Source organism: Papaver somniferum, chromosome 9 (genome assembly GCF_003573695.1).
Source record: "Papaver somniferum cultivar HN1 chromosome 9, ASM357369v1, whole genome shotgun sequence".
NCBI classification, from domain to species: Eukaryota; Viridiplantae; Streptophyta; class Magnoliopsida; order Ranunculales; family Papaveraceae; genus Papaver; species Papaver somniferum.
The window spans coordinates 122899471-122922886 of record NC_039366.1 but is presented as its reverse complement, the minus strand read 5'-3'; the positions used below and the strand labels follow the sequence as shown (position 1 = coordinate 122922886).

Below are 23416 nucleotides of genomic sequence, written 5' to 3'. Positions count from 1 at the left end.
AGAGAAGGTTAGGTTAGTTCATATCCTCTACGAGGGTTTAGATTATTCAACAACAACCATGGTTGAGTCCTTATGCACGGGTGGGTTTGAGAATAAAACTGTTGATGAGGCGATGACATTTTTGAATGAAATCGCCAATAAGACCCAACAATGGGAAAATAATAGGGAACCCCAGAAAACAATTCTTCTAAGTATAGGAAATGTCAATAGTGTAGAAGGATCCTATGAGTCAGATGCTAAAATAGCAGCCATAGCCAAAAGGTTAGAAGCGTTGGAATTAGGTCATTCTAGTGGTACTAGTGGTAGAATAGAGCCTTTTTGGGAAGACCATACTGTTGAAGAGCAAGCCAATGCTCTTTATAACAACACTAGATTCGATAACCGTCAGAAGTTTGACCCTTATTCAGAAACCTATAACCCTGGCTGGAGAAACCATCCCAACCTTTCTTGGTCTAAGGGCCAGAATCAAGGTCAGTCTAGTAACTCTCAAGCCCCCAGGTTTTGGCTATCCTAAGAATCCTTCAGCCCCGGCACAGTTTCAGAACCCTTCGGATAAGAAGATTATGAGTTTAGAAGAGTCTCTTGCTTTGTTAACTCGTAACACTATGCAGTTTCAGCAATCTGTTGCTCAAGGTTTAGAAGAAAATAAGAGAATAGGTCAGGCTAACTCTCAGGCTATTTCCGAGTTGAAAACCCAGGTTAGTCATATAAATGAGTCTTTAAGAGAAAGAGGTAAGTTTCCTAGTCAAACTCAACCAAACCCTAGAGGAATTAATGAAATAGGTGAAAGACCATCCGATCATGTAAATGCTATTAAAACCCTTAGGAGCGGTAGAGAGATAGACAACAAGGTTTCCATGCCTAATAGTGAACATGCTGTAGTTCACCCTTCTGAGAGAGAATGAGAAGACTGATAGAGTCTCCAAAGAGACCAATGAGGGTCCTGCTGAGCCCGGCTTTGTTCCCAGAGCCCCGTTTCCCCAGCTGCTAGTTCCGACTAAGAGGGAGTCCAACTTTAATGATATTAGAGGTTTTTAAGCAGGTTACTATCAACCTACCATTGTTGGATGCGATTAAGCAGATTCCGGCTTATGCCAAGTTCCTTAAGGACTTGTGTACACGAAAGCGTAAGCTTAGTGTCCAAAAGAAAGCCTTCCTAGCTAGTCACGTGAGTTCCATTATTCAGAATACCACTACTCCTAAGTATAAAGACCCAGGGTCCCCTACCATTTCTTGCACAATAGGTAAACACCGTGTTGAGAAAGCTTTGCTTGACTTAGGAGCCAGTGTGAATTTACTTCCATACCATGTGTACCTTAAGCTAGGACTTGGTGAGATGAAACCTACCCAGATGACACTCCAGTTAGCTGATAGGTCCGTTAAAATTCCTCGTGGTGTGATCGAGGATGTTCTTATTGAGGTCGACAAGTTTATTTATCCAGTGGATTTTGTTATCCTAGATACCCAACCTGTCCCTGACCCAGAGAACCAGATACCGGTGATTTTAGGTCGCCCATTTTTAGCAACATCCAATGCGATCATTAACTGTCGAACTGGTATTATGAATTTGTCTTTTGGTAATATGACTATTGAGCTGAACATCTTTCACATTAGTAAGCTACCCCAGGAACTGGACGACTCGAGCGTAGAAGAGGTGAACATGATAGGCACCTTAGTAGAGGAGTCATTACCAAACACTTTGATAGAAGATCCATTAGAGAAATGCCTAGCTCACTTTGGGATTGATTTTGATGATGATGATGTGATTAATGAGGTGAATGCTTTGTTAGATTCAACCCCTTTGTTAGACACTAGTAATGGATGGAAACCTAAGTTCGAACCTTTACCCGTTCCCGAGTCTACCCTAGTTCCTTCGTTGGAAAAGCCTCCCAAGTTGGACCTTAAACCATTACCAGATACCCTGAAGTATGTGTTTTTAGGCCCCTCTGAAACTTTACCTGTGATTATAGCATCCGACTTGGATAGTGATCAGGAAAGTAGGCTAGTGACTGTCCTTCAGAATAACAAGGAAGCTTTAGGGTGGACCATAGCAGACATTAAGGGTATAAGTCCTATTGATTGTATGCATCATATCTATTTAGAGAGTGACACCAAACCTTCTAGGGAGATGCAACGTCGACTGAACCCTAATATGAAAGAAGTTGTTCGAACCGAGGTTCTGAAGCTGTTAGATGCAGGCATTATCTACCCCATTTCAGACAGTAAGTGGGTCAGCCCCGTTCAGGTTGTTCCCAAGAAATCCGGTATTACTGTAGTCCAGAATGATAACAATGAGTTAATCCCAACCCGAATGACCACGAGTTGGCGTGTCTGTATTGACTATAGAAAATTGAACAAGGTCACTAGGAAGGACCACTTTCCCCTTCCCTTCATCGACCAAATGCTAGAGAGATTAGCTGGACGTAGCCATTATTGCTTTTTAGATGGATACTGCGGTTATAATCAGGTTCCTATTGCCCCAGAAGACCAAGAGAAAACCACTTTTACCTGTCCCTTTGGTACCTTTGCGTATAGACGCATGCCTTTCGGCCTATGTAATGCCCCTGCGACCTTTCAGCGTTGTATGATGAGCATATTTTCTGACATGGTAGAACGGTTCTTAGAGGTCTTTATGGATGATTTTTCAGTGTTTGGTTCGTCTTTCGATGAGTGCTTGCATCATTTGTCATTAGTTTTGACTAGGTGTAAGGAAAAATTTAGTGCTTAATTGGGAGAAATGTCACTTCATGGTTCGTTCAGGAATTGTTCTAGGGCATATCGTATCTTCAAAGGGTATAGAGGTAGATAGAGCCAAAGTTGACCTTATTAAAACTTTACCGGTCCCAAAAACCGTAAAAGGTATTAGGTCATTCTTAGGGCATGCTGGTTTTTATCGTCGATTCATTAAGGATTTTAGCTTGATTTCTAGACCTCTTTGCAATTTGCTTGCAAAAGATGTTAAGTTTGTCTTTGATGATGCTTGTTTAGAGGCTTTCGAGAAGCTTAAAACTTTACTCACTACCGCCCCCATAGTCCAGGCACCCAACTGGAACCTACCCTTTGAAATCATGTGCGATGCTTCAGATTATGCTATTGGTGTTGTGCTAGGTCAGCGAGAAAACAAGTTACTTCATGTAATTTACTATGCTAGCAAAACTCTGAATGATGCCCAGTTGAACTATACCACTACGGAGAAGGAACTGTTAGCCATTGTGTTTGCCTTAGACAAGTTTAGACCCTATCTCTTAGGTTCTAAGATCGTAATATATACTGATCATGCTTTGAAATATCTTTTGTCTAAGAAGGATACGAAACCTAGATTGATTAGGTGGATCCTGTTGTTACAAGAGTTTTCTCCGGACATTAGAGACAAAAAGGGTGCAGAAAATGTAGTAGCAGACCACTTGTCTAGACTTGTTGTGGATACCCTTAATGATTCCCTTCCTATAAGGGACAACTTTCCTGATGAACAATTGTTCTTTGTTACCCAATTACCTTGGTATGCGAATATAGTGAACTATCTTGTTACTGGTCGAATGCCCCAACATTGGGGTAAACAAGAGCGTTCTAGATTTTTAGCTGAGGTTAAGCACTTCTTTTGGGATGATCCTTATTTGTTTAAGTATTGTCCAGACCAGATTATTAGGAGATGTATACCTGAGAGTGACCAGTCCAGTATTATTTCCTTTTGTCATGATCATGCGTGTGGGGGTCACTTTAGTGCTAAGAAGACTGCTGCTAAGATATTGCAGTGTGGATTCTATTGGCCTTCGTTGTTTAAAGACTCCCACAGTTACTGTGTTACTTGTGAACGTTGCCAGAAATTAGGAACCATTTCCCGTAGGAACATGATGCCCTTGAACCCTATTTTAGTTGTCGAGGTCTTTGATGTGTGGGGTATTGACTTTATGGGTCCGTTTCCTAATTCTTTTGGTAACCTATACATCCTTGTCGCTGTAGACTATGTCTCTAAGTGGATTGAGGCGGTTGCGTGTAAAACCAATGACCATAGGGTTGTGATTGATTTCTTGAAAAATAATATTCTTACACGTTTTGGTACACCGCGGCTATAATTAGTGATGGTGGGTCGCACTTTTGTAATGGACCTTTTAGGCTTTTGATGAAGAAATATGGTATTACACATAAGGTAGCTACCCCGTATCATCCACAGACTAGTGGTCAGGTTGAGGTTTCCAATAGGGAGATAAAACGTATATTAGAGAAAACAGTTAATCCTAATCGGAAAGACTGGTCGTCTAGGCTTACTGATGCCTTATGGGCTTACCGTACTGCGTTTAAGACCCCCATTGGAATGTCGCCTTATCGGCTTGTGTATGGCAAGGCATGTCATTTACCTGTCGAGTTAGAACATAGAGCTTATTGGGCTGTTAAGCAGCTAAACTTTTCTCTTGACAAGGCAGGAGCCCATAGGAAACTCCAGCTCAATGAGTTGGACGAGATTCGTATTGATGCTTACGATAGTGCGAAGGAGTATAAGAACAAAATGAAACTTGTGCATGATAGAAATATTTTAAGGAAGTCATTTTCTCCAGGTCAAAAAGTTCTTCTGTATGATACCCGCTTGCATCTTTTCCCTGGGAAGTTACGTTCTCGGTGGACGGGTCCTTTTATTGTTCGCACTGTCTTTCCTCATGGAGCTGTTGAGATCGAGACACCGGATGGTAGTAGTTCTTCGAAGGTTAACGGTCAGAGATTGAAACCCTTTTTAGAGCCCTTTCCAACAGGTGATGTTGAGGAGGTCCCTCTGGAGGACCCTGTTTACCCTTGATTGACCATCGAGGCGATTGTATGTTGTATATTAGTTTTTGATTTCTCTCTTCACCCAGGTACTATCTTTCCGACTTCTCTCTTTACTGATTCCTCATGTTACTTTACTTTTTGGTATTGCTCTTTCATTAGAAACATTGAGGACAATGTTAGATTTAAGTTTGGGGGTGGGGAAGAAACTTTTTGTTAGCTTTTAGTTGCAATAAATAAACTCCAGAGCCTAGAAATTTATGTTTATTAAGGTTGGCACTAACCGATCTAAGTGGATGGGAACATTTTGATTGTAGGAGTTGAGGAACCAATCTGATTAGATGGAAACATCTAGAAGAGTCTATTCATAAAAGCACAGAGCTCAGGTGTTAGAAAGAAAACATGGTAGTTTCGCCATATCCTCGTGATGGAAACATCGAAAGAATCCTGATCACTTTTTTTTTTTTTTACCATTACTAGGGTGAAATAGAGTGACTGAGATGAAAAAAAAAAATTGAGACCAGACCACCAGACCAACCGGAATAAATACAATAAAGTCGACCACTGGTACCCTTGTATATGCCAGCTGAGTTGACCTAGAGTTAGGATTATCGACCACTGGTTCCCTTGTATTTGCCAGTGTGTTGATATTAGTCCAGACCAGTATCTCAGTCCATTAGGATAGGTTCACCTTAGTCAACATCATCCACATTTTTCTCTACATCCATCTTCTTAATCTATCCATGTGATTGGTTGACTCCGGTTTATGATGTCCAGAAACTATCTGAGTAGAGCTCTGTCACTTTATATGAATTTTAGTATGCTTGAGTGCAAACTCGTGTACAACAATTGGAATTTCGCATCAGGGTACTTCCTCCTGTAGTCAATAAGTATGCCAACCAAGGAGATTCTTTAGTGCCTTCCAAGGTTCTGCATAGATAGCTAGGGTCTGGAGTAATGGTTTTGTGGGCACACCTCTGGTAAACCCTCCCGAGATTAACTCGTTTTTATTTATTTTTTATTATTTTTGCTCGAGGACTAGCAAATAATAAGTTTGGGGGTATTTGATAGACACATTTATGTGTCTAATTTGTCCTCAATGTTTCGTATTGTTGGTACTCGTTTTCGTCCTTATTATGGTGTTTTGTGTATTTTTAGGTATTTTTGGAAAATAAATATTGTTGGAAAAATCGGCTCGAAAAATCACTCGGAACACCCCCGGAGGACACTTGCTATACGAAGCACAGATTTGGTTAAGGGGCACCTCAATTACTAAGGGGCACCCTAAAAGGCAGCTGCTATTCGCACCCCACAGCTGGTTAGGGGGACACCATCTTCTTCATTTGAAACTTAAAAATTAGCGGGAAAAATGTGGCAGCTCTCTGAGAATGTTTCGATCGAAATTTGAAGATGTTCTAGGTGGACTAAAGGGCTGAAACTTCATGGGTAGTTGTGATATGTCATAAAAGAGCTGGTATGGGTGTTTGTTTCGATCAAATTTGGCTGGAAAATCCGTGACAAGGAATCAGGGCATCCCGTGCATGAGAAGAATAGCTCACGGGTTTTGGAAGATTTATGTGTGTTCTGCTCGTGTATGATGACTCTAACAACACTCTGGACCGTGAAGAAGATAAATGAGGAGATTTTGCAGTTGTAGAAACACGTGAGAAGCTAAAACAGGAAAGAAAATATTCCCAGAATATTTTTCTTCACTTCCGAGTTTAATGAAAATTTGTGAGAGTTATGGCGTGATATTTTGCTGCTGTTGAGTATATATAGGGTAAGGGGATCATAGAGAAGGGATACAGAGAGATTGGGAGAGAAAAAGAGCACCATTGAGCGAAAAATCAAATTTGCAGAGCTGCCACTGAAGAACACGAAGAACGGACCTGCACCAGCAGTCGTTTTTGAACAGTGACAGCAACTCATTCTGTTGGTCGCAGTTTACAGGCAGACTTGAACAGTGACAGCCACAGTAACGGCTCTTTGTAACGGTTTATGCAACAGTTATAAGCGTTGCAAACCCGATTTTTATTATAATTCTCCCTTATTCATCATTTGTAACCCTTTGAGCATAAATGAAATCAACTTTTGAGCGTGTTTCCAACATGATGAGCGGCTAATTCTCTCGTAACCAAGGCAATGGATGAAGCTATTCACACATGAACAATGGGTAACTATTTCATTTTCTCTAATATTTAATTATAATTCAATTAGATAATTTTCTTCATTAGTTGTGATTCAATTAGATAGGTTATGCTTTGGTTAGATAATCTATGCTTAGGGGATACAATTAATTTTTGAGAATATGTTTGATTATTTGTGGATTAAGAAATAAAGGATTAAAAGGATAATTATAGTTATGAAATATTTGACATCATTCATGTGTAATAGTGGATTCTAGTGTCTTGGTTATTTTCCAATCACTTGAAATCAATTTTGAGTTAAGTTTTCTATATTTTTAAGTTCAATTAAGTCTAGAATTCAATCCCTTCACAAGCCTCAACGAACTCTTTACAACAACTACAATAAGAAAATACCATCAGTTTGCGAACTTAAACCCCTGAATTTTGGTTTTAAATGATGTTATGCATACTTGGTATGTGTACCATGAAGTCCAAACATCCCGAACTAATGTTTTCAAACCTAAACATTTAATAACCTTAAACACAGATCAAGTTAGGTAGAAATGAACGATAAGCAAGGTACATGGATCATTATAAGTACTCAAACAAGTAATAAAAACATAAAACTTGCTCAAGTTTATAGACATACCTTTTTAGAAAAGTCCAATTGAATTATACAGCCTTACCGAATATAATTTGTGCGCCCCAGTTGTTGTGCTTCCCTCACCGTATACATATCAGGGCATTTCTTGGTGGGGATGCACTTTCAACACAAACAAGTTGTGTTAAGGTGAACAATGTCTTACTCACCATGGCACCAAGAAAGAGTTTCTTTCCAACAACTCTTAAATCTTGTAATGTTGAGAAACACCCAAGGAACTGTTTTTATAAGTCTATCAAAGAGCTTCAAGAGAACCCAAAAAGATTTGTGTTTCTGATTTCTTGTTTCCCAACTTATAAAAAACAGTTTCAGCAGATAGTTTTTAGTACTGCGAAGGGAAACTTTTTTGATAAAAAGAAACATCCTAGATTCTTCATAAAAGAAGACAATACTACTATCTTGATAGGAAGTATCAGGAATTGAGCAACGAATCAATTCATGCTTTGAGGTGATACACTCAGATAACTGAGATTTAAACTCCTCTTGTAATTCGTTTAGTTTATCACAACTAATTGGATTACACAGAGGAGGAGCATTGCTCTCACTGATTAGTAAATCAATATCAACCTCAACATGAATATTATTCATCATAACTTGATTTAGCCTGTCAAGAGATTCTTGCTCTTTCTGGAGGTATAACTCAACATCAAGAGATAAGCTCCCAAGCTTCTTTTCAAGCCCTGAAAACACTTCAAGGGATTTTAAACCTGGTGGAGGTTTAGATAGAATTTCTTCTACAAATTTTATTAAATCAGTCATGGAAGAGAATTATGAAATCCCCTGGATCTGGTGGTGAATTAATTGAGATAGCACTACTGTCCAAGAATCAGATTGCTATAAACACAGACTTGTAAGGTCTTGAACGTGTTTGCCTGCTCTGATACCAATTGAAAAAGCGGGGGTCTAACAACACCACCCAATATTTCGCTTAGCAATCTGTATGGACAAACTCCAATATACTTTTTATGAGAATCAACTAGACAGTTAGACTCAATCAATAAAAAATATATCAAAGAGTTTATATCTCAATCTCTCGATTTGATCTTTACTCAAGCAAATGGAAATCTGCGAGTCTTTATCAAAGAGAGATAACTTGGACGGTACCAAAGAACAATGTCCAAGGATCAATCAACAACCAAAGGTTAGATTTCCAATTGATGATCTTTAACGCACAACCTGTATTATTCCAATTATATAAAAAATATAATGCGAAAAAGATATAACACAGACACCAGAAGTTTTGTTAACGAGGAAACCGCAAATGCATAAAAACCCCGGGACCTAGTCCAAATTGAATACACACTGTATTAAGACGCTACAGACACTAGCCTACTCCAAGCTAACTTCGGACTGGACTATAATTGAACCCCAATCAGTCTTCCACCGATTCAAAGTACAGTTGTACTCCTACGCCTCTGATCCCATCAGGATACTGCGCACTTGATTCCCTTAGCTGATCTCACCCACAAATAAGAGTTGCTGCAACCCAAAATCGCAGACTTAATAATAAACAAATCTGCTCACACAGAAAAGTATATCAAAGGATAAATCTGTCTCCCACAGAAAAACCCTAGGTTTTGTTCCGTTTTAAGATATAAAATCAAGGTGAACATGAACCAATTGATAATCCGATCTTATATTCCCGAAGAACATCCTAGATTAATCAATCACCTCTCAACAATCCTTCTTGACTACACAAGCGGTTTGTCGAGGAATCACAAACAGTGAGACGAAGATGTTTGTGACTTCTTTATCTTGCCTATCGAAGAACTCTCACGATATCAAGCCAATCAAAGATTGTACTCGTACGATAGAAGATGCAAGATCAGATCACACAACTACGATAAAAGTAGTATAGGTCTGGATTCACAATCCCAATGAAGTCTTTAAGTCGTTAACCTGGTTTTAGAGAAGAAAACCAAAGGTTAAAGGAGAATCGACTCTAGCAAGCGCACTAGTATCACACAGACGTGTGGGGATTAGTTTTGCACAATGCTAGATGTCTCCTTTATATATCCTTCAAATAAGGGTTTTTCCTTAGTTACAAAGCAATCCATATTCACCGTTAGATGAAACCTGATTTAGATTCAAGCTAATATTTCTCAACCGTTAGATCGAAAAATTAGCTTGTCACACACACTTGGGTAGACGCTTACTGGGTTTGTGAAAACCATGCCCAAACGTGTACGTGTATGTTGGTTCAACATAGTAACCCAAAAGGTTAACCATATGAGAAATTCATATTAACCTAGTTCTTCTTCACCATAACTAGTTCAATTGACTCAAATGAACTAGTTAGAGAGTATTTCAATTGCTATGAGATCTTATGTAACTACACAAGACACAATTGAAACAAAGATGATTTGATTCGATGAATCGGCTCATGAATTTTAAGCCACGGTTTGCATAAAGCATTCCTTAGTAATTTAAGTTTCATGTTCAGAGCACATCTTTAGATCATAACCACTTAAGCTCACAAACAAGTTCGCGGACTTAAGGCAACCGGCAGAATTTTCCAAACTCAGAAGAAAATCTCGGCAAAGAGACTTCCGCCAGTTCGCGGACTAGGTTCGCGGACTGAGTTCGCGGACTAAACATTGAGACATTCTCAGAGGACATTATATAGCCGTTATTCACAGACCATTTCACGTCAGAGAAATTCTCAAAGTAATTGAAACTTTTCATGACTTTCGTCACTAGGTGAAGATAAACTTGATCAAAGCGAAACGCTTTACCAACACACGATTTCGAGAAAAAGATAAGTAGTGAATACTCAGCTCGAAATGTCAAATGTGTATGATCCAGTCTATATAGCATACGACTTTTTGTATCATAAGAAGTAGGAGATAGAAAAGATAGACTTTTGAGTGATAGATAAGTTCAAGTCTCCACATACCTTTTTGTTGATGAAGTTCCACGGTTCCTTGAGTAGATATTCGTCGTTGTATAATGAATCGCCATGAAATCCTTGAGCTCAACTACACTTTTCTATCCTATTCTGAGACTTAGTTATAATAGACTAGAAATCAAGATTCATAGTTTTGATCACTAACATTGACAAACATGCTTGAGATAGCAACGCATGCGAGTTCGACCGAGCTATGCTCAATGTCAATATAAATTGCATTTAATATCTTGCCCCTCATATCGATCAAAAGTGACAAATAAATTTGGAAATAAAATCAACCACAAGACCAAACACACTTTGTGATCGAGTTCAACGCAATTAGGACTAATATTTTAGTTTGGATTTTAAGCTCTCTCATGAAACCTAGGAACATGTCTTGGAAAATGTGTGGATGACCCAACTTGGAAGATATTAGACTTTATATTCCCCAATTTTACCAAGATTAATATAACCTAGATTCCAATATCTTACTTGCTCCCATGAAGATTGCAGTTGCAGATAAATTATGTGTAATGCGGCAAATTTAAATCACAATAATAGGTCTCTAAAACAAAGCATATTTTGGATCACAATGTAGATTTTAGGTCACATGATAAATTTTTGAACTCGATAAATACAAAAGATAAATTTTTGAACTCGATAAAAACAAAAGATAGGTAGAATTTCGGCATTGCTTCAGTCTTTTATATGAATCAATTAAACACAATTGTTAGTCGACCACTACATGTTATCCAGTATCCGTGTTTCCATAGAAATCTAATATAAAAACTCTCTACCCATAGTAAAACCTCTCTACCCATAGAAATATCGTTATATCGATTCAAGGAAGTCGTTGCTCATCACTTTCTCTCTCAACCAACTCTTTCTCTCTCCTCTCTGAAATAGTGAAAAAAAAATCTTTACAGTTTTTTCGTCATGGAAGAGTAATCTCTAGGCAAACCTTCGGGTGATTAACGGGTCAAGAGCTGCAAGGAGCGGATCTGAATGTTTTCGGATTGAAAAAGTGGTGATGAAATTTTAGGATTTTTTAATCTTGTTTTTCACTTTTCTTGCTTTGTTCTTAATCCTCTCTTCTTTCCGGGTTTGAGAAATACAAGCTATGGTTCCAATTGACACAGGTATTCCCTTGGATTGTTGTTCTTTTTGGGTTTTGTATTGATTCTTCTCACTTCGGGTAAGTGAAATACAAGTTGTGGTTCCAATCGAGGACCGTGGCTCCTTTTTATGATCTTGATTGAATCTTTTCTTCCTTTCTTTGGGTTTTTGGGGGTACTGTTGTATTAGGTACAACAACAACAGGGGATCTAAGATTTCTCTTTCAAATTTCTTTTGTGTTCTGATTAGATTTGCCACTGCATATAATTATCAAGCTGTTTTTCTCATTCCTCCCCTTTTAGGTTGTTCTCGGTATGGTAGTGATAAAAAAAAAACGAGGATATAGAGGGTTGAATCTACCTTTGGTCTGATTCTCTTAAGCTTGCAATTATTCTTTTTTTTTCTTTCATGTGTAACTGGATTGTAGACCAATTAAGTAGTTGTCGGTATCCCAATTGAGATTGGGTATGTGGATTCGAATTTTGCAATCTAATTTCCTTTGCCGTAAATACCAATGTTGATTGGGTCTGTTTATTTTTGTTGCCTCTAAGCTGTTTGGTGAAAGTCCTGAACTGTCTTTCTCCTGTATTTGGCCTCTCTTGCATCCTATCTTGAATGATTCATTCTAAAATTTTAGGTTTCTTACATCAGTTTGGTCAAATTTTCGTTTTGAAAACTACTTTCAATCTTTAACCTTTGCCTTAAAATTAGTATAAATTTATCAGTTAAATTTTCTTTGGTGTTGTTAAACACTTGGGTTGACAATTTTGTCCCAAAAGTGGTAGGTATCTTAAAATAAGTAATTCACAACTATTATTACCTGTTCAGGTGTATGTGCAGATGTTCGTGTTAATTTTTAAAAGTCATCTCCGTTAGGTGTGCTTTATGAACCAAGTGTATGTGCATTGGGTTTTAAAGGAATCGTGTTTAATTTCGAAATTTTCTGATCTTAAAAGTGCTTTCATAGTTCTTAGATGAATAATAGGGCCTAGCACTTCGGAAAAGGCGAAGTCACTTATTAAAAAACAATTTCTTCATTTTTATGCACTTTCACTTATAGTAGTGGTTTCTTTTTAAGATGATTAAGAGTTCTGTTATGTCTTTTATTAGAAAATTTTAGAAAATGGTTTTGATCATTCGTTTGGGTTAATTTTAAAAATCCATGTTGGTCTAAACATATTCAAGAAATCTAAGGAGTTAATATTGGTAGGATCAAAGTCGTTGTTCTTACTAAGTAAATTGTTAAAAGTAAAATTGATAGGTTAATTTTTGGGAGGCTCGTTGATCTGTTTCTGGTTATAAGATGGTTTTAAGGGTATTCACATATAGTTTCTTGGAAGATTAAGGACTAGGATATGATTAATGAGAATTATCTAGCGATAAGGTGTTTCCATCTCTAGTCAATTTTGTTCTATGTATTGTTAAACTTTCGAGGCATGTCTTCGCCTTTGCTTGATTATTTTCCATTAAGAACCAGTGGTAGCCCCATTGTTTTAGTACCCTTATCTCTGCGTCTTTACAAATTAATTTGAGTAAAATCATCATCACTTTTTTGCGAGTCATAAAATCATATCTAAACCTCCGCTCCTCTGTCCCGATAAAACCCAAAGGTAAGCTGACGTCATCTCTTGATTTCTCTCCTTCTTTTATCTCCCGTCTTAACCTTCTTTTATTTCGTCGTATCTTCTTATATTCAAGATATTTTGTGTATGTTTCTGGTAATTCAATTTGAAGTTATTTCTACTGTTTCAACAAACAAGATTTTACAGCAGGAATACAGGTAGCAAAAGCTTGAGGGATTTTTCCACTCAAGCTTTTGACTTACATCTTTTTTTTTAAGATAGTCTTTTGTTTTATCTTGAGTTACGTTTTTACAGAATTCTTATAATCTATTGCATACATGATTAAATCTTAGTTGTTGCTTTAATTCCTAAAACATATTTAGCTTGTTTTTTAGCTTAGGATTATAAGCTGAGGTTTCAATACTTTTTCCTCAACATTCCCTGATGTTTTTAAAACCCCTGGTTATCTTAAAATCAAGCATATCATTAGTTTATATTATGTTTTCACTCATAATTTGTTGTTGTTATATTATATTATTTTGTTTTCTAATACAGAACTTGCTAATGAAAATATTGGCCTGGAACACACAAGGGTGTGGTAAAAAAAAACTAGGCAACAGCTAAACCACTTAGTAAATACTAAAAAAAACAGATGTTCTTTTTTTTATCTGAAACCCAATCTCAAAGGTGCTTAATGAAGCATGTGCTTAATTTTTCCCAAACACCCACATTGTTGACCCAGATGGAATCGCTGGGGGCTAGCAATTGCTTGGGTAGATGGTTTTCATTTTGAAGTGGTTCAATGGAACCTTAACATGATTAATATCATTGTTAAAAACAATTTTCATTCAAATGAATGGCTTCTAACTTGTTTTTATGGTTCTCCGAAGAATGAATTTAAACTAGAAATAATGGGTTACTTAGAGAATATTGCTAATCAAATTAATATGATTTCAGTGTCATGGTTAGTAATAGGAGACCTGAACATTATCTTCAACAGTGATGAAAAAGAAGGATGTCTTCCTTTCAATAGGAAAAAACTGGAACCAATCTTAAATTTAATCCAAAGAACTGGATTAGAGGATATAGGTTTCCGAGGTAATATTTTTACCTGGAATAACAAAAGAGAAGGGCATGCAAACATTAAGCAAAGGCTTGATAGGGGCTTAGCTAATGCAGAGTGGATTCTTGAATTCACAGATGCAACTGCAGAGTGGATTCTTGAATTCACAGATGCAACTCTTGAAAATTTGGTGGAAATAGGATCTGATCATAGTCATATCTGTCTTAATCTCATCTCTTGTAGTTTACATTTAGTTCCAACTTTTAAGTTCTATGACACCTGGCTAAAAGAACCTTCTTGTATAAAGGTTATAAGACAATCCTGGAAATGTTTTTCTGATTCTCCGGCTTTGAAATAATTTGGGAGAAAATTTGAAATTTTGGAAAAAAAAATATGTTTAGAAAGCCAAATAAAAAAATTAAGCATATAATCAAACGAATTGAGAATCTCTCGGCTAAAACATCTCAGGGGAGTATTAGTGAGCTAATAAACTAAAAAACTTTGGAATTAGAGGCTTTGTACGACACTCAAGAAGAAATAGCTAAACAACAATCTAGGAACAACACAATTTCCTAAGGAGAAAGAAACACAAAAATTTCATGTCACAACTTTAAAAAGAAGAAATAGGAACAATATAGATTGCATTCAGGATAGAGATGATAAAGTCGTTACTTCTAGACATGAAATTGAAGATGTTCTCACATCTTACTTTTCTGATCTTTTTTCTGAAAACTCTGTTAATACAGAGGATGAAATTTTTAAACATATTATGTAACACCCCAATTTTCGGGCCCGGATCCTGCTCTGATACCAAACTGTAACACCCCGAATCCTTCCCGGATCCCATGCCTGAAAATCGGGGTGTTACATATTAAGCCTTGCATCTCTTTGGAAGAAAATATAGCTCTAACTGCTATCCTAACTTCAGAAGAAATTTGCGATGTAGTGAAAAAGCTTAAGTCTAATAAAGCACCTGGGCCCAATGGCTTCACAGTGAGCTTCTTCAAACAAAACTGGGAAACTGTAGGAACACAATTGATAACAGTAGTACAAGATTTTTTTCAAAACTAAACAACTACATGTGGATCTAAATAAGACTTTCTTGTTTTTAATTCCAAAAATTAAAAATCCCAAATCCCTTTCAGATTTTAGGTCAATTGGACTTTGTAACACTCTTTACAAAGTCATAGCTAAATTAATGGCTAACAGGTTCAAAATATCTTTAGGAAAAATCATTTCCCCCTTCAATCTGCCTTCCTCTCTTCTAGACAAATCTCAGACAATATTATTGTTGCTCATGAGATTGTCCATTCAATGAAGAAAAGTAAAAAGAAAACAGGAAACATAGGAGCAAAAATTGACATGTCTAATGCATTTGATAGAGTTAATTGAAACTTCTTGATAAAAACTCTAGAGGCCTTTGGTTTCTCTAGCCATTAGAGTGAATTGATTTATCAATGTATCTCTACTTCTTCCATATTTATTTTACTAAATGGGAACCCCTGTAAGGAGTTTAAACCAACTAGGGGAATAAGACAGGGGGATCCTTTATCTCCATATTTATTCATCCTATGTATGGAGGTTCTTTCTAGACTCCTCTGTCATTTGGAATCTGTGAAACAGGTAATAGGTATCAAACTCATCCCAAAATCAACACTTATTTTTCATTTATTCTTTGCAGATGACCTTTTGCTTTTCACTAGAGCTGATTTAGGCAGCTGTAAAAATCTTCTGGAAGCTATTAATCTTTTTAGTAAAGCCTCTAGGCAAGTAATAAATTTTTCAAAATCTGGTCTGTTTTTTTAGTAAAAAAGTTCATAATAAACACCAAGGTATTATTTCTAGGTTAATGAAAATCAAAAAAATAAATATCAAAGACACCCATTTAGGAGTACCTTTATTCATAGATAGATCAAAACTTAAGTTCTTTGATAGCATTATAGAAAAAATGGAACAGAGAGTTAAGAACTGGCTAGCAAAAATCTTATCCCAACCAAGTTAGATTGTTCTAAATAAATCTGTTCTTTCTTGTATGCTAATTTTTAGCATGGGATGTTTTGTTTTGCCTAAAAAAAATACCAAAAGAATGAATGATATTCAGACAGATTTCTGGTGGGGAAAACATACTAATTCCAAAGGTATTTACATAAAATCTTTTGATTTCTTATGTAAACCAATTGACCAAGGGGGTTTAGGTTTTAAAGAGGATAACAAAGTGAATCAGGCTATGATTAGCAGGATATCCTGGAGATTGGTGAGTAATCCTGATAATTTATGGGATCAAATTTTAAAAAGAAAATACTTTAAAAAACAGGAGCTCTTCAATCCAAAAAGAAATCAACAACTTGTTAGATTTGGAAATGCATTTTACAAGGTATTGAGCATATCAAAAAGTATAGTGTTTGGGATGTAGGAAATGGATTCCCTATATATTTGATGATAAATGGTTACCAAACATGGAACAAACTCTAGCTAGTTTTGTCCCTAGAAACTCTAATATAACACTTGTGTCTGATTTGATAAATCATGACACAAAAAAGTGGAATGATTCTTTGTTACTTTCAACTTTTGATAGATCTTTGGTCAGTGAAATAATGAACATAAGATTATACACACAAAGTGATGAAAAACTGAAAAAAGATAAATTGAGATGGTTACTTGCTAGAAACGGTGAATTTTCTGTTAAATCTTTATATGCAAAGTTACTGAATCCATCTAACACCATCCCTGACTAAACAAAGAAGTTTTGGAAAGGATTGTGGAGCATTAATACTTCGCAGAGAATCAAAATGTTTATTTGGAAATGACTGCAAGATGCATTACCTACTAAACAAAAGTTAAAATCAGTGGACAACAAATGCATTTTCTGTAAGACTGAGGTGGAATATACTTTTCATCTGTTCTTTGACTGTGACTATGCTAAAGCTGTGTGGAATCTACAACCAATGGAAGTTCAGAGAGTACCTCACAACTTAGTTTCTCTTAATACTTCTTTCTTGCATAAATATAATGGATGGTTAGCAGGAGATTCGAATTCCATCTCAATGGCACTAGCTGCAACAAAGTGTTGGTTTATTTGGAAAGAAAGGTGTCTGAGGATATTTGAAGATAAATCTATAACACCAATTCAGTTATCACTAGATATATCAAGACACTGTGAGTACTGGCATCCAATGACTTTGAACAGTTTGAATTAAACACAAGACAGAACTATCAAACCAAAACCACAATGGACCTTCCCAATCACAAATACTTTCAAACTAAATTGTGATGCTTCTTGGTTGTCTGAAAAAAAATATAGGCTTTGGTTTTGTTCTTCATAATTGGACAGGAACCTTCAAGGGGGCAGAATCAGGCATCTTCAGGTCTTCCACTGCGGAAGAAGCAGAAGCTATAGTTCTCCTTCAAGCAGCTAAATGGGCTAAAATACATAACATACAACATCTGGTCGTAGAAGGAGATAACAGGGCAACAATTAAGTATTTACAGGGAAAGGAATCAACTATCCAATGGCAAAGCATTGTAATACTAGATGAAGTTAAGAAGCTAGTAGAACAAATGGTATCTTTTTTGGGTTTCCGGTACGTAGACAGGTGAGCAAACAAAGTGGCAGACCAGTTGGCAAAGAAAGGAAGAAAAGGTAACATTGCAATTTCTTGGTTAGACCAAGCTCCCTTTATTTTGATTCCAACAATTTCTTTTGACATGGTCAAAGCTTATGAATCTTGTAATATAAGTACAAACCTTGTATCAATTCAAAAGAAGGTTAATCTTACATATTCAGTCATCAACAAGACAACTCTATCTGAGTTCGCTCCTTATGAGACTGAATCAAATGCTTAGCCTTCTTTGTTTCCAGTAATATATTTCTATTTTCAAAAGAAAGGAAGTCGTTGCTCCTCAGTCTCCCTTCGGGCAGGAGCGGAAGCACAACCATGCTTCCCCTGGCTGGAGCCACCCACAAAGGCCCAAAACACATTTCTTTGTGTCTAATTCATGTTGGACCACAAAAACAGTAGGAACAGTATGGTCAAGCTCAGGGTGAAAATATGGTCAAGCCTGGCTGCCTGGGGTAAGGAAGGTTTCTGGTTCTGCCACTGCCTCCAGCTCTAGTTTAGGTTCATCGGCACATCAAGTTAGATTCATCGGCACATTAAGAAAGGTAACTTAGCTGGTGCCGCGTTGGAATTGGTGCGCCTTTTGTTTTTTGACGCCGCAAAGGAAAGTATTTAGGAATTCTGTTTCTAGAAAGAGGGTATATATGGAAATCGCACAATGAGATATTCAATGCATCTCGCATTATAAATAGAACAATAGAGTAAACCCCGTTACTTGCATAACACACGTAAAGATTATTTTAGGGTTTCATTAGGGTTTCAAAGCAGCAGCTCAAAACATGGCACCCAAACCTTCCAAGGCTGAGAAGAAGATCGCTTATGATAAGAAACTCTGCAAGTTTCTTGATGAATATGGTCAGATCTTAGTTGTTGCTGCAGACAATGTTGGATCGAACCAGTTACAAAACATCAGGAAAGGTTTGCGTGGCGATTCAGTTGTTTTGATGGGAAAAAACACTATGATGAAGAGAACTGTTCGTCTTCATGCTGAGAAAACTGGAAACAATGATTTCCTTAACCTCATTCCTCTTCTTGTGGTATGTGATTTTGCAGATTCAGTTTTGATTGTTGAAGATCGTGTTTGTGTGATGTTTTTAATTACTGATTTGGTTTTTGATTTTGTGAATTAGGGAAACGTTGGGTTGATCTTTACTAAAGGAGATTTGAAGGAAGTTAGTGAAGAAGTCAGCAAATATAAGGTATATAAGTTGTTTCTGGATTTAGGTTTGGTTAATTATTAGATTCATATAATTAAGGCTCTTAATTGCACGGGTGATTTACATATTGTATATATTAAGGCTCTTAAAGACCAGCATAGATGAATTTTAGGAGTTTTTTTTTCTCGTCAATTGTGTATTCAGTGTGATAATCTATCTTCTGTTTACATCAGGTTGGAGCCCCTGCTCGTGTTGGACTTGTTGCTCCTATCGATGTTATTGTACCACCAGGCAACACAGGATTGGATCCATCACAAACATCCTTTTTCCAGGTAATCTTTCAATTCGACCCTTATTATCACAGATTCCTTTATTAGCTCCGATTTTATATGGAAACTGATACTCGAGTAATGGTAGTATGAAAATTACAGACTATAGCATGCCCCAACCACTGCCTTGTTTTTGATGGTTTCCCTTAACAACTAATTCTCATGACGTTTGATTTTGCTTTTCTTGATTTTTAGTTAGTTTTGGTGTATTCATTAAGATTATTTGCATTAACCTGTTTCTGAAGTAGATAGCTAGGAACTAGTTGCCTTCATCAAGTACCAAAAGCATTTGGCAAACTAATTTTGATGTTCTTTGGGTTTAGTGTTGATGTGGTCTACTGTTGTTTCGGTTTTTATTATTATATATATTATTGGCTAATTGTAACTTTGTTGTTTTAGGTTCTCAACATTCCAACCAAGATTAACAAGGGAACCGTCGAAATTACAATCCCAGTTGAGCTTATCAAGAAAGGTGACAAAGTGGGTTCTTCCGAAGCTGCCTTGCTATCAAAGCTAGGCATAAGGCCGTTTTCTTATGGTCTCGCTGTACTCTCGGTGTATGACAATGGTTCAGTCTTTAACCCAGAGGTGCTTGACCTTACTGATGACGATCTAGTTGAGAAGTTTTATGCCGGTGTATCGATGGTTACTTCACTCTCATTGGCTCTCTCGTACCCTACCCTTGCTGCTGTACCTCACATGTTTGTCAATGGATACAAGAATGTTCTTTCTGTCGCTGTTGCCAGTGAATACTCCTTCTCTTATGCTGATAAAGTGAAAGAATACTTGAAGGTAGTTTGACAATAGCTTTTTCTTTGTATCTTTGTGCCCTCATGATCCATTTGTTTGTTGCATACTTTTTGCTTGTTGCAAATTTTAATGTTTGAGATAATATTTTTTGCAGGATCCAAGCAAGTTTGCAGTTGCAGCTGCTCCAGTTGCTGCGGCTGCTGCTTCTGGTGGTGCACCAGCTGCTGCTTCAAAGGCAGAAGAGAAGAAGCCAGAGCCTGAAGAAGAGTCTGATGAGGATATTGGGGGGCTGTTTGGTGACGACGATTGAGAAACTGTTCCCTGATGATTTTTCCTGCTTGCATTTGCATCTTATTATCTTTAAACTCATCTTTAGTGTTTATACAGTTTGTTAGAACTATCACCCATAATCAGTGTTTTGTTGATATATTGCCATTTTATTGGGTGCGGTTGTTTTTCACTCGTATGGTAGGAGAAATAAAATCATTTTGGAACTCAGAAATCTGTGTGTGTGTTTTGTTCTACCTTTTCTTGTGTTCAATGTGAGTATTATTCGAAGGGAGTACAAGTTTTTACAGGAAAGAAATATCCCATTGTTTAGCAGGCCTTACTATTTCATATCTCATGAGCCAACTTAATGTGAACCAGAAATAAAAACAGTTTGACAAAGATATTTTCGTGTCTAGGAGAGATAATTTTGGGAATGCATTCCTAAAATTTATTAAGATTTTAGGAATCAAGGTTAAAAGAACAGTGCCACCTTCGGCTAGAGCCCAACTACAGCAATAGCCTCATTATTATTAGACACAATTCAGTTTTTTCGTAGTTAACTGCTTCCTAGCAGAGAATTCCAATCAGAGACAATGCGATTGGACCACCATCTCCCCCCAATTGAAAAATCAACCTCTTGATTTCAGTAACCACCATCTCCTCCCTCCGTCTAAGGGTAGAATGTACCACATTTTTTTTTGCTTGTCTTTTACATCTTGAAGTGTGCCTCTGTAGAAATTGTTCTTGAATATCTGCTTTACGTGCGACCAGGATATATCCATGGAGTTTTCCAGCTGATTCCAGATGTGTTTTGCAAACCTGTAGTTTAGCAAAATACGATCGACCTCTTCCTCTTCTTCATTGCAGAGACAACATAGAGTGTTTCTGATCTGACGTCCTGTTTTATTTAGTCTTGTAACAAAAACGTTCCTCAACAATCCTCGAGATTCGTAAGGAAATGATGTAATCTTATCCGTTGGATGGCGTCAGATTAATACTTGATGGATGTTTCGTAGACCATTGAGATGATCCACAGATTTCCTCGTGATTCGTGCTTGTTGATGAAAGAATTCCTGCTCAGCTCTTCGATGCTCTTGACTTCTTAATATTCTTGAAGAAAAGAGGGGGTACCTGCAAGGACACTCCGATGCTCAATGAGTAAGGAGCTATAAACAGGTTTTAGTGGAGAGAAAAAGATTAAAATTGTATACCTCTACTGTTAAAATCCCTCCTCTATTTATAGGTAATAGAGGACATGTATCCAGTCAATTACCTATATGCATTCGTTGTGATGATGTACCTGGACCAAATGGCGTCCTGGTTCATCACTGCTAGAATCAAAATTATGTATCTAGACATTTGAAAATGAACCTGGTCCGATAGCTAACCTTTATTCATTCCCTTCTTTTAAGATGACCAGGTCAATTAATGTATTTGGACTAAATACAAGTCCATATTAATTCTAACTTCTTGATTTGAATTAATGCATGATCTTACCCTTAACAAATTTATCCACCTTTTTAGGTTCAATGAATATAGTCACCTTTAATAAGGTTATCAGATTGGGTTTTTGAACCCTAATGGATCTATGCTCCTGCCCATGACCCAATATTTCTGCTTAAGTCTAATGGGTCGTAGATCCTATCAAGTCCATTTTATAATCATATGGTCCAAACATCGTTCCCTCTTAATTTCCAATTTATTGGTGGATTAAGAAAAGTGTCCTGAAAAGTGTCGCCCCCATACTACGTGTCGAAACGGTGCGCCCGATTATTTGTAGCTGGAGTAAAGCTTGACATTTGAAAAATGAGTCTTGCCCCGTTGGTCTCTGCTGCTAATTTATTTCATTTCATTTTTTATTTTTATTTTTACTGTGAAATTTGAATTCTTCCATTTCTAACTTGAGTAATATTGCCAAGGCCCAACTTTGCCGCTTCGTTAGTATTTTTTTATTTGTACGTCTGTTCCAACTGCAGGTATAGCAGGGTGACGTACTTCCTTACTGCTCCAGCTGTATACGAATGGGTCTTTTCAGCATACTAAAAAGTAGTGAATTGACTGCTTTCTTTGCATGTGGATAATGACGTATTTCAACAGCACCCTGAATAATATCTGTTGAACATTTTCAAAAATGACTTACGCGGTCTTCGAAAAATCTCCAACAAATTCCCTTCTGAGTCTCTGACTCCGTACTTGCAACTTAGCTTTTTTTCTTGTTTTTTTTTTTTATAAATACCACTGATAGAAGTACTATTGCCCCACTTGAACCTTCTTTCTTATGCTTTATAACAGTGAGAGAAAGGTACGCTGTCTCTATATCTCTTCTTTTTTTACTAAAAAGTTAGTCATAACTTTGTAGCCTGATGACACCAAAATAGAGGGAATCTTTTTCCTTTAAATGTAGTATCCGTACGAATATATATTTTCGAACCTGTTCTTCGCAATTGATTATGTCTTTGACGTTCATCTTGCATACTGTGTTACTTTTGCACGATCACATCAGCTGATATATATATATCTTGTGAAGGTCCAATTTATTTCAATTGTTTCCTAAATTTTTTTGTATCTCTGTCTGATCCAGGTCTCCTTAAAACTCTGACTTTAAATGTTAGAACTCAGGGGTTTGATACGGTCGCAGGGTCACAGAACTTAGCAGTTGTGTATAGAATATATTATAAGGTTATGAATACCTTATGTCCTAATGCTCAAGTTTATGATACAAAAGGTCAAACTACTCTTTTTCATACCAATATATGCAAAGCTCATACTGTTATTCCCAGAACTATAAAGTGGGATCAGGTCACCCTCCGTGAAAAGTGGACTTTACAGGTAAAAGTTCCAGCGAAACCATGCCAAAACCAAAATCTTCAACAAATAATTGAATATGAAAATGGAGATGTAGAAATACAATTTACATCTTTCAGAAAAACTAGGCTTAAGATATCAGAAGATGAGGGAAGTGCACCAAGACCATCTGTAGCATCTTCTTCTTATACAGATCCTATCCATAATTTTATAAATGACCCAAATGATATTACTGGTGTGCTTGGGAACGACACACAAAAGACTTGCAAGTATACAAGGCCAAGTTTTAGTATAGAGAGTAAGCAAGGGATCAGT

The 23416-nt window shown here is 36.9% G+C and overlaps 1 protein-coding gene across 1 annotated transcript; it reads left to right on the top strand.

The window, feature by feature from the left end:
• Nucleotides 1-11286: 11286 nt before the first annotated feature.
• LOC113309662 (60S acidic ribosomal protein P0-like) lies at nt 11287-20603 on the top strand. The gene is made up of 5 exons (XM_026558135.1): nt 11287-18827; nt 18921-18989; nt 19181-19279; nt 19676-20068; nt 20181-20603. The coding sequence occupies exons 1-5, from the start codon at nt 18570-18572 to the stop codon at nt 20334-20336; spliced, it is 975 nt and encodes a 324-aa protein (XP_026413920.1). The 5' UTR covers nt 11287-18569; the 3' UTR covers nt 20337-20603.
• The last annotated feature ends 2813 nt before the right edge of the window (nt 20604-23416 follow it).